General features: G+C 32.4%; 1 protein-coding gene across 3 annotated transcripts; it reads right to left on the reverse strand.

Moving 5' to 3' along the window:
- Positions 1 to 3,580: 3,580 nt before the first annotated feature.
- LOC114393866 (homeobox protein knotted-1-like 3) lies at positions 3,581 to 8,883 on the reverse strand. Of its 3 annotated transcripts, none has more exons than XM_028355331.1 (6): positions 7,874 to 8,883; positions 6,794 to 6,914; positions 5,224 to 5,417; positions 4,989 to 5,120; positions 4,268 to 4,404; positions 3,581 to 4,118 (listed from the first exon to the last, which is right to left on the reverse strand). In XM_028355331.1, the coding sequence occupies exons 1-6, from the start codon at positions 8,501 to 8,503 to the stop codon at positions 4,100 to 4,102; spliced, it is 1,233 nt and encodes a 410-aa protein (XP_028211132.1). In that variant the 5' UTR covers positions 8,504 to 8,883; the 3' UTR covers positions 3,581 to 4,099. The 3 variants fall into 3 exon arrangements, with proteins under 3 accessions (XP_028211132.1, XP_028211131.1, XP_028211133.1); XM_028355330.1 differs by having other exon boundaries at positions 3,581 to 4,121; XM_028355332.1 differs by having other exon boundaries at positions 3,651 to 4,110; positions 7,874 to 8,858.
- Positions 8,884 to 11,843: the final 2,960 nt, after the last annotated feature.

Consider the following 11,843-nt stretch of genomic DNA (forward strand, 5'->3'; position numbering starts at 1 on the left):
TTATTTTTATTGTATTTTTTATAAATTTAGTTATATTTTTTAATATATTTGTGTAAATATTATTACATTAAATAGTTTATTCAAGTGTATAAAATATGAAAATTTATATATAAATTATTATATATATGCTTATCAATTTCAATGTAATATATTAACATATGTAGTAAAAATAATAATAAAATTGTGTCAAAGTATATGTTAAAAAATATATTTATTGATATATCTACATAAATGTTTTTGTCTAGTGTAGAAGATTTTAAAATAAATTTCAACATTGAAGTTTTTTAAATAAATAGATTTATTTGTAAATAATTAGAAGTAGTTATAAGTGATAACAATTCATATATTTTATTAAGAGAAAAATTATTGTTATATGTATATAGAGGTATGAATTATTATACGTCAATCCATATAGGCTATATGTATGAAATTTTATTAGTTGTTGTTAGTTTGTTGTTGAATTGTTTTTTACTGTTTTGTTAAGATTGATGAAGATATGAATAAAGACAATGGAGAGGAACCTGGTGTGTTTAAAAATATTGATTATTCTGGTGTTTTCAATACTTCTCATATATTGATATGATTTTGTATTTTGTTAAGGTAAGTAAATGAATGTGCCAAAAAGACTAAACATATATTATCCCTTTTGTAGGTGTTTGCTACCTGTGAGGACATATTGCAATGGGCTCTTACTGTTGATATTGGTTTTGTGGCTGTGATAATGATAATGAGGTCAAACACATCACCTAAAAAGAGAGGAAGGACCTCATTTGTTTTAATTGATTGTGAGAGAAATAGAAAATATAGAACATACAAGAAAGATTTAGTACGAACGGTGACTGACAGTAGAAAATGTGGTATTTTATAAATGTTAAATATTTGGAATTTTTGTTATTTAACTATTTTATAAATAACTATTTTAAATATATAAAATTATTAAAATAGTTATTTATAAAATAATTAAATAACAACAAAATTTATACATTCATTTTTAAATAAATAAAAATATTAAATAAAAATATTTAAAATTAACAAAAATACGAATTGAGAATTCCTATGGATCATACAGATTGTCAATCTGTACGGTCATACGGATTCGCATTTTGATTGTCCTTTACGGATTGTCAATCCATATGGGTTTAATGCAGCCAAAAAATAAAACAAACACAAACAGGTACTCACGGTGGGAGGCGAGATTGGATAGCAGATGAATGGTGAAATTCAACGGAGGGGAAGGGATAGACTTGCGTCGTAGCAGGGAAGGGAAGCAGGCGTGAATGGTGTGTGGAGGGATGAGTGTATTAGATTTTTAACTGAAGGATACTTTCAAAATTCCACTTAATACGTTGGATGTAGAAGAAATTTTAATGATGCAGGAAGAAAAATCCCCCTTTTGGTAAAGGAATGATGTGTGAGTAAAAGAATAAGATGGGACACTTGAAGATTTTAAGCTCAAACCAGCCATAGGATGGAAAGGAGAAAAAGATACACTAACATGCATGTTAAGTTCTTGATTATTAGTATTTTTTAATTATGACAAAGAGAAGGTGATTATGGTAAGTTTTCCCATTTATGTCACAAATTAAGAAAATATTCATATAGTTTCATGTATTTATGGTATACGAGTATGCTATTGTGTTGGTAGGGCACTTATTGAGACCTTGTCTCACTAAGTTAAGTTTTGTGTTCCAAATTAAATTGGTTACAAATTTAAAGCCATTGATCATAGAGTTGAGTTGAATGACTGGTGGGGTGTTAATTAAGTTGACAATGTCTTAATTAACAATCTTAAAGGCTTCTAAAAATAATGTTATATAGCCACGTAAATATAATGTTCACATGCTATATATATCGTTGAGTTGAATTCCTGAAGTAATTAATGTACCAAGAAAAACATTGAAACAAAATTAATCTATTAAAATAAATAAAATATAAAGATTAAAATGAAGAGTAAATTACCCTCACATTCTTCGAGTTTTTTTTTAAATTATACATAACAACACTCTTATTGCAAATATTATTTTCATCGTCTGAAAGTTATTTGAGAAAACCTGTTATATGTTTCACAAAGTTCTTCTGACGGTAACATTGTATTCTAAGAAAAAGGTTTAAAAATATTTTAAAATCATAATTGAGTCTCTCTTCTTGTTATATTTGTTTTTATAATAAGATTTTCAAGTAATATGGCTCTCCTTCCATTTTGATGGGGGTTTTGACGGAGTTGTAAGGAGTGGGTAGCATTGGCCGTTGCCTCCATCGGAAGGGAATAGAGGATGTGGCCGCCAGAATGAGGTGCGCATTAGAGTTACAGGTTGAGGAAGGGTATTGTTGTCCTTTGGGTGGTGCAAAAAGCAAAAAAGTGGCATGGAAGCAATTGCCCAACCTAAAATACTTTTTCCACAACAGTGAAACTGCACTCTCACTGTTGAATCCAACATCTTTCCTTGTATTCGTAAAGTCCTTTCCAGAATGCAATAAGAAATGTAAAATACAAATAAGAGGTGCAAGATTCAAATGCCTAGTGCTATTGGCTTGGTGCAGATCGTGGATCCTCAGCCAAAACCTCCCTCTTCATTCCTAATAGCCTTTGTAGAGCCACAACACGGATTTTCTCCCTAACAAGCATGCACATCTATTGACAAAAAAATAAAAAAGGATGCACATCTGATTGCAAATGCCACTAGCTATGGTTTTATGTGGAGGCAGAATTAAATGCAAAGAAGAATTGGGAAGAATGGGAGCCTTGAGTAATCCTAGAATATTATGTTGGGAAGTTGTGTTAAAAAGTCTCAATTAACAATGTTATAGCCACGTAAATAAAATTAAAACAAAAAGGTAAGTTAATCCATCAAAATAAATAAAGGTCAAAAGATTAAATTGAAACTTAAAATAAACTTACAAAATGAAAATATTAATTTGTCAAAAAATTATTATTCACCATTGTCTACCCAAATATAACATGAATTATAATGTTAAGACGTTACAATTATTAACTGTAGTAATAATGAGAATAGCATTTAAATAAAAATTTAAACTAATCCATTATTAAAAAGTAAAAGATAAAACTAAAACTTAAACTTACCGAATAAAAAATTAATTTTATCCAAAATTATTTATTTATTGTTCAGGTTCAGCCCAATTAATAACAGTGAAGAATCCATTCATAAAGTGCTCTGCATGCTGCCAAATTGACACCGGCAGAAACAGTAGTTCATTGCCATGTAGTATAAATTATAATTACATCATTTCAGTGTCAACAATCTTGTGCTGGCGTAATCATTTTATAATTTTATTGCAAGCAATAATTAGCCACATAGTATTGAAGTTTATGAACATGTAACATGTTCATAAACCCAGATTCAAGATCTAATGATTGTGCTTCGATTTAGTTCCGATTTCGTGCATAGTAGTATCTATATTATATTAGTGTTTATTACCTACACTCCTCAAATTTCTACATCAGACAAAGATCACTAAAAGACACACATTGTCCCAGATTCTGTTAAATAGGAAAATATCAACTTTATTTCCACTTGGTGTCTATTCCACCCAAATTTTTCACACTGCAAATCCATCTACATGTCAAATCACAAGAACCCACCACACTATTATTATACCTTCCAACAGACAACAGTTAAAAGTGTTTACGATTTGTAGCACCATGACAACGAGCATTTAAATTATATAACAAGTAAAAACTTATACCATATTTCTACAACAAATTACTCTCTACATTACCAAATACCAATTGAAAGACCAAGAACAAAAACAAGAGTATGATTGTAAGGGAAAAAAAATGCACAGCTTATTACTGTACACCCATAACCCCCTTCGCTACCATATACTATATTTCACAAAGCAATAAAACATGAACAAAAATCATAATTCTCTGTTGGTATATGATTCTTAATTGAACTTCCTAATTATGTAGCATCACAAGTACTATATGAACTATTTGCTGGCCTTTAAGCATAAGTAAACCAATATTAGCTCCTTGATCTGCTTTAACCCTGGCCCATCAGAAACAAAATGTGGTTCTTTCTCATTGTCTTTCCATGATTGACCAAAGGACAAAGAGTTGAATTTCATGCAACGATCATCAGTTATCACCTGCATTGCTTCTTTTTTCAAATTAAGATTGGTCCAATGTTCACAAAAAAAATATAAGAATCAAATAATGCTAAGTGGTACAAAGACAAAATGTGTGATTTCTATTATAGATTCCTACATTTTGTGTTGTACCAATTACTAGTTTTGATGGGAATACCTTTTGCGCTTGCTCTTCAAGGCAGTAGAAGTTGAAGGATTGCTGTGCCAATTCCTCTTCCTTTGATTGATAAACCAGTTATTAATCTGCTTTAATTGCAACCCAGTTTCTTGCACCAACCTTGCCTTATCCTCTTCCTGAAAACAACATGATTTTAGTTCAGCAAAAAGATTGATAAGGACCATGTGGCCGGTGTGAGATAGCAGATAGTAATATTTACTTTAAAAAGAAGACCATTTGATAAATCTCATGGAGTAGCTTCAATTCAAAGTGTAGACAGAGAATAAATACTAAGATTAATGTTGTGCTAACACGTGGACAAAGTGTACAAGCATATTCTTAGGAAAATATGGAAAATGCTTCTTCCTGTTCTTTGAATTCTAGGATAAATTTGACTAATTAAAAGCCACACTCTGAGAAGCTCCGCAAAACATGGTGGAATATCCAATGTATGAAAAATAACATTGCACTGAGTCAGTTTGAATAAATTTCTCAACAAACACTCGAGGGAGAAGAAACTAAAATGAATTGAGGAAATCAAGCTTCTCTTGTAAGTTAAAATTAACTTAACACCTCAACATTTTCGTAAGCTCTCGTTTAATTTCTCTATGCGCCAATAAACTTACAAGGACTTCGTTAGTTAAGAATCAAATAATTCTTAAAAGCTTTTTCCAAAAGCATGATGTAATGTACACATTGAGTTCTTATTTATCAAACTTACGGTAGGGTAAGGCCACTTGGAATGTGATTGCCACCAAGCTTTAAGAACAGAAGTTGTGTCACCAGGAAGTTTCCCTGCTCTTCTCTTGCGCAAAATTTCCTCTCTTATGTCAACAATTTTCTCCTTATAACCCTGTATGATAAAAATTAAAAAAAGTATAAAGAGGTCAATCATATGGGAAGAAATTTGAGAAGAAGGGGAAATGAAAAGCCATCAACAATTCAACATCCCTTACCTGTTTCAGTTCATGCTTTAATTCTTGTCTTACTCGCTCCATGAGGGACCTCTCGCTCTCTGTAGGAACAAGAGGACCAAACCCCATGCTATCTGCCCCATCAAAACTACAATCGAAGAGATTGGCATCACTATCTACTTGGTCATTCTCATCATCAGACATTGTTGCCCCTGTACCTTCTCCAGGTGAAACTCCTGTTCATCATGCAGAATGTGTGAACATTTATCAGTTTCTGTTTTGGCTAATTGAACCAAAAGTTTAAAGACTTTGTTCAAAGAACACAATATGGTATGGACAACAGGCCAAAGCACTTTCTTCAAACACTAGAAACTATCATCATCTATGAAGCACAAACTCTGACATAGACACCGGATACCGGACATGACACAAACTTTTCATCAAGGTTAATGTCTAAACTCTAGGACATGGGGACACCGCATACACATAAACATAAAGACTCTAATGAAATGAAATATGAGAAACATATAACAAAATATCTAAATTGATGGTATGTTCATCTTTTTAAACCAACCTTATATATTTTTTCAAGTATATGTAAGTTGTGTAAAGGTGACAACTTAAGTGTTCAAGCCAATAAAAATAATTTTTAAATTGACACCTAATAAGTTGCTGACAAGTGTCAAGATGTGTTAGTGTTGGAAACGTGTCAGGACGAACAAGAGAGGTGTTTGAACTTCATAGATTATCATTCTATTTGTTGCAAAGTTGCAATTCATGTGAATTTTAGTAAATCCTCACTAAAATTTGGAATGTCGTTAACCAATATTTCACCTTGACAGATAATTTAGTAAATGTTTGGATTAAAGTTTTCAAACTTTTAAGTTTTTGCAAACAGAATTTGTAAAAGTATCTCAAGTTTTATTTCTATAAACTACTCTTAAATTTACTCTTAAACACAGTAGAATGATCTCAAACTAACTTTACCCTCAAATATACTAATTTTACTCATAAATATATTTTTGAAACACTCTCATCGGAAATCCAAACATACCCTTAAATATGCAGCTACAAATTACTAGCACTGCAGTACAATTCTTGCTTTACAATTTCTTTTTTCTATTTTCAAAGATTGACACAAAACAATGAAAATATGAATTTTATTGTTTCCTATAAAAACCCTTTAAAAATCGGGAAAAAATGGCATTTTTGTAATTCTTTATAAAAATATTTTCTTAAATAACTAAAAAAATGACATAAACAATCAGAATTTTCAGCTCATAAATAGCTAAACCTTGTCACTGCACGTGCTTGGGTGAGTGAATTGCTTGTTGGTTCCTTGATAGGAATTTTCCACAGATAAAGAAGTTCAACATTTAAAAGCATAGCAATCATAACATTAAAATAGATCACAACTACTAGTAGCCACCAAATCTCAAAATTTCAACTGCCAGCAGCAGAATGATTAAAGGTGTTAACATGCACTAGATCAAAAACTGGTAAGAAGATAATGCGAAACATGCTATTTTCAATTTTTCATTCTATCACGCAACAAATCTTCCCATTTATTTTAAGATGCGACAATTACTAAAAGAAGACACTTTCTGTGCACCTGTTAGACTCTGCAATGATTGCTCTAACTCCCAACAAGCCATTACTGCTTCCATTGCATGGACCCGGACATGCTGTTGCAATTGTTCTTTGAAGGAACAGAGCAACAAAACATAGTGCGACTGCAACATCCAACCATAAGAAACATCAAAACCATAAATGTACTACATCCAACAAACTTCACATAAAAAAAATACGAAAAAAAATCCATTTTACAATCAAGATGATGCATAGAAAATGCTGAACCAACATAGCTCATTATTGCATGAAACTTCTGCACATGAATTAATACAAGCTTAACTCGTCAGGGTTTATGACAGAAGCATGAAAGTGAAAGCACAAAAGGCTTGGATAATGAAAGTGAATACAGGAATTAAAACGACACGAACTCTTGCAATTGCCCAATATTAATAAGCTATGATGGAAAATCATTAATCATCATTAATTAAGATAATGTAAGGAAACTCAATAACTCAAAAAACACAACCTTATATACCCAAAGCAGCTCATAAAAGTGATCAAATTAAAAGCATCCCAATTACTAAATTCAGCACTTCAAAAGCCATCTCAATAACTCAAATTTGAGCCATTAGCATCTTTCATTCAATTCACAATCACAATTTCACTTCTCACGAGATCAGTTTTTCATTCTAATCCAAAATTGCAATCCCATCAGTTTCATTTGTTCGTTTGTCTGCAATTTTCTACAATATTAAAGATTGCGAAAAAATATCTACTGCGAACATAATTTAAAACCTTAATTTTGCAATATAAACTTAAAGTCTCATTTTTCAAGCAACAAAAGCTGCAAATTTCATCTGGCTCCAGCACTATAAAATAATGCAGGCCACGCGAATTCCAATACTGACACGCCGAAGACCAAAAAATCAAAATAAAACAAAATTAAAATATAACAATTAATTAAATGATGAATCCAAAATCAACAAGAAACAAATCCAAATCCTCAGATTTTCACGCCAATTAAGAAACAAAACAAAAAACAACGAGAATCATTAATTGTCTAATAAATAAAAGGAAAATGGAAAGCAAAAAAAAAAATTGATAATTGATTATTATATACCATGAACTGGTCGAGTTCTTTGTCATCGGCGACGATGTTGTTGTGTCCGAACGCTGCGTATTTCGCGACCACATTCTGCGACTGCGCCAGCTGCGCGTCGATCCTCGGCAGCTGGTCCACCGGCGTGGCGATCCGGAGGCACGCCACGTGCGCCGACAGCAGCTGCTCGTACAGCGGGTGCTGCAGAATCTCCGTCTTACACCGCCCAATCTGCCAGCTCACGGCGTCTCCGCCGCCGTCCTTCAAATCGGCGTGCTCCACCATGGACTCCCCGGCGCCGTCATCGATGACCTCGCCGGGGTGGCGGTGGAGCGCCGGCCGCGCCAGCCACTGCGCGTCGGAGGCGCCGGGGTTCAGTTTCAGGAAATTAGAACCGTTAACCTTAACGTTAACGTTGCTGTTGGTGGCGACGGTGGCGGTGTTAGTGGTGTCGGTGTAGTGAGTGCGGAGGAGCGCGTCGTTGAGCCAATTCGGCGCGGTTTGGAGAGGGTGTGGATCGGAGGGAGGTTTGGAGTTAGGTTCGGGTGAGGACGGAAGTAGTTGTTGGTCTGGTAACATGGATTGGTTCGGGAAATGGTGGAGTGGAGGAAGGTCTTGTTGTGAAAGGTTGTGGTGGTTATGGTACGCCATGTAACAAGACAAACACAAACACAAACACAAACGACAAGTACGAGGTTGTAGTTATTGGTTCATGGTGGAGAATCAGAACCAGAGGTTTTGAGATATAAAGAACTTCAAAAAAAGAAAAAAAGGTGTATGGTGTAAAAAAAAGTTTGTAGTTATTTGTTGTGAATTGTGATAAGGTGTAGGACTATGGATTGAAAAAAAAGTATAGATAAATGGGGTGTACTTTTAGAGAGAGAGAAGAAGGGAAGCTACAGTGTAGAGTAGAGTAGAGACGAGGGAAGAAGGGAAGAGAAGAGAAGGGACGTTGTTTGATGTGCGTTACTGTAAAGGGAAAAAATCCAAGTACACTGAACTAATTGTTTGTATCGTGTGAGAGGGTAAATGAAAATATATATATATATATATTAAAAAAATGGTGGATTATAGATTAAGTTAGTGATGGATTTAATTTTAAAGTGATTTTTTCATGTAATATGAAGTGTGTGTATATTAATGGTCAGAGAAAGCAGATTGCGGAGGGCAGCGGGTGAGGTGGTTTTTTTGTCTCTCAGGGAATTGGTTTTCTGGGACTGGCAAATTGGGTCGGCAGACAGCCTTTTGTTTATGGCACGTTTGGATAAGTGATTTCGACTGTGTTTATTTTGTGCCACAACTGAAAAGGCACGTTTCTGAACTACAATGTGAGTGTTTGGTTTCACGTTTGGAATCCATGTTTAGGACAAAATTAATGCAAAAACAACTATTATGTATGCATTGGAGGTTCATATCTAGTTGTTCTTACCATGTTTCCAAAGTGTGTTTGGATTACATTATGAAACACATGTCTTTGTAAAATTATTATCTTATAATACGTCAAAAATAATTAATAGTTACTTCAATGACTTACGTTATTGAGTCGGTGTGAATTAAAACACATAAAATTTGCATTTATTTTTGTTATAATTGTGTAGATGTCAGATAGAGATACTAAGTATAAAATGTATTTAATTTTGTATTTTTTACGTCACATTAATAAATGGTGCATAAATAACTCATAATTATTTCAAAGATTATGTGTGTCGAGAGCTACTTGACACTTGTCAAAACGAATGAAAAATATATGTTTAGTTTTTCATTGTCTAAGTCACACTCATAAATTGTGTGTGTCAATGCATTGGAGATCCACGTCCACGTCCGAAGTTCTTAATGTGTTCTCCAAAACACTAAAAGAGTATGTTTTGATTTCTAGAGGAAATCCATGTCTTTGGTAAAGATCATGTTATAATACATAAAAAACAATTGCTAATAGTTAATCCATTAGCATGTGTCACTATGTGTAGGGGGGACAAGCTTAGGCCTCCAACAAGGACTTATGACCTGGCCTACACCAGGTCCATGTCAAATCAGACTTTTTTAAAAATAGGTTAGATTTGGGCTTTTATAAAAACTTATTTGATTAAAAAGGTCATGTTTTGGGTCATTTAAAAAGTTTTTTAGGGCCTATTTAAGTAAGTATAAATTATAATCATTTGTTTAGTATTATTTTTTATATTAAAATTGTTATAATATATCAAAATCATACATTTGCTTACCTTTTAAAGATGATTTGAATGTTGACCTACAATAAGAATCATATATGTAAGCTTATTGAGTGATAAATTTAGCTTTTAATTAGAGAGCTTATTACAAATAGACTTTTTTAACTTAGTTAACTTCAAGATGATAAATGTATATCATATTAACGTATTAGACTTGATTCTTATATAACTTAGTTCGCCTATTTCCATTTTTGTTCATGCGTTGAGTAATTACAATTTTGATTTTCATAGATTATAGTTTGGCTCACATAGAATTTTTCTCAATGATTTATGAGTCTATTGTCCAATATAAAGAAAAGTTAGACTTATATAAAAGTTTTAATATGAAATAGGCATTTAAGTAGGCTAACAGACCAAGTTAACCTTTCAAATAAACTAGGTTAGGCCTAAAAATAAAGCCTATGACATGTAACAGGTCAGATTCAAGCCTTAAATTTTTTAAATAGGCGATGCCTATTTACCGAAAGCTTTGTTTGGCCTAACATATTCTTACCCCTAACTGTGTGGATGAGAGTTCAAACATACAAAATATGTGTTTGGTTTTGCATTTTCTAAGCCACATTCACAAATGGTGCAAAAGTAACTCAATTATTTTAAAGGTGATGTGTGTGGAGAGCCATTTGGCACTCGTCTAGATGCACAAAAATATGTGTTTGGTTTTGTATTTTCTAAGTTATGTTCATAAATGGTGCAAATGTAACTAATAATTATTTCAATGGTGATGTGTGTCAAAAGCTATGTGACACTCATCCAAACACATGAAAATCAATTTCATATTAAGTGATTTTGTTGGATGACCATTTCTTTCATTATTAAAACTAACTTTATAATTGGTAGAATTGATTTACTGAAAAATTTAAATGTTTCTTTGAATATGTAAAATTCATTCTAAAAGTATAAGATTTATGAATTATGTTGTATTTATATTTTAAAAGTTATTTGACTTCATAAAATTATTATTATGAGAAATCAAACTCTCCTTTCCAATTTTTAATGCAATTATATTTTTAAAGATTAAAACTTGAGACTTCTATCAATTGATCTATGCGCTCATTGGACCTTAATAGTGCAATAAGAAATGCAATTGTTGTTGCATTGCTTCCAAATCCTATAAAAGATAAAGAGGCCTCTACTTTATAGCCTTCATCCATTGATACAACTATACAAACTCTACACACTACTTCTATTACTTAAATTGCAACAATCAATGGATGTTAATAATTGGTTGAATCCTGCAACTCTTAAGTTAAATGGAAGGTTCCTAGCCAATGTTGTAGGTAGATTTCTTCTTCTTCATACTTATAGTCTTCATCCTTACTAGAAGACATTATGTAGAATTCTATTTCAAATTTGGGACACTCAAAGTGCCATTTAAGATTAATGAAGACAAACTTAGCTTCACTTCAAAATCCACCAATAATGCATGACAAATATGAAAAATTTCATAATAAAATTTTGGAATAACCAATATAAGTTTGAAAGTTGACATCTTACAGTCTCCTAAGATCGTGAGTTTACAATCTAGTGAGTTCTCTTCCTAGCATGGGTGAAACTGAAGACCTCATATGTATTCACATTTTCTCTAAGTTTTCTTATTTATACTATATTTATTATATTTTTAAATTTTATAAACATAAGAAATATAACTCAAAATGCTTCCTCATAGCACTAAAAGCTTTTAACTAATCTGGTTTTGAGGAATGGAGTCATCTACTGGCTCTACTAGGGTTTTGAGTGAAAATACCAAAGAAGAAGAAGATTTGCTC

Source organism: Glycine soja, chromosome 17, assembly GCF_004193775.1.
Source record: "Glycine soja cultivar W05 chromosome 17, ASM419377v2, whole genome shotgun sequence".
NCBI classification, from domain to species: domain Eukaryota; kingdom Viridiplantae; phylum Streptophyta; class Magnoliopsida; order Fabales; family Fabaceae; genus Glycine; species Glycine soja.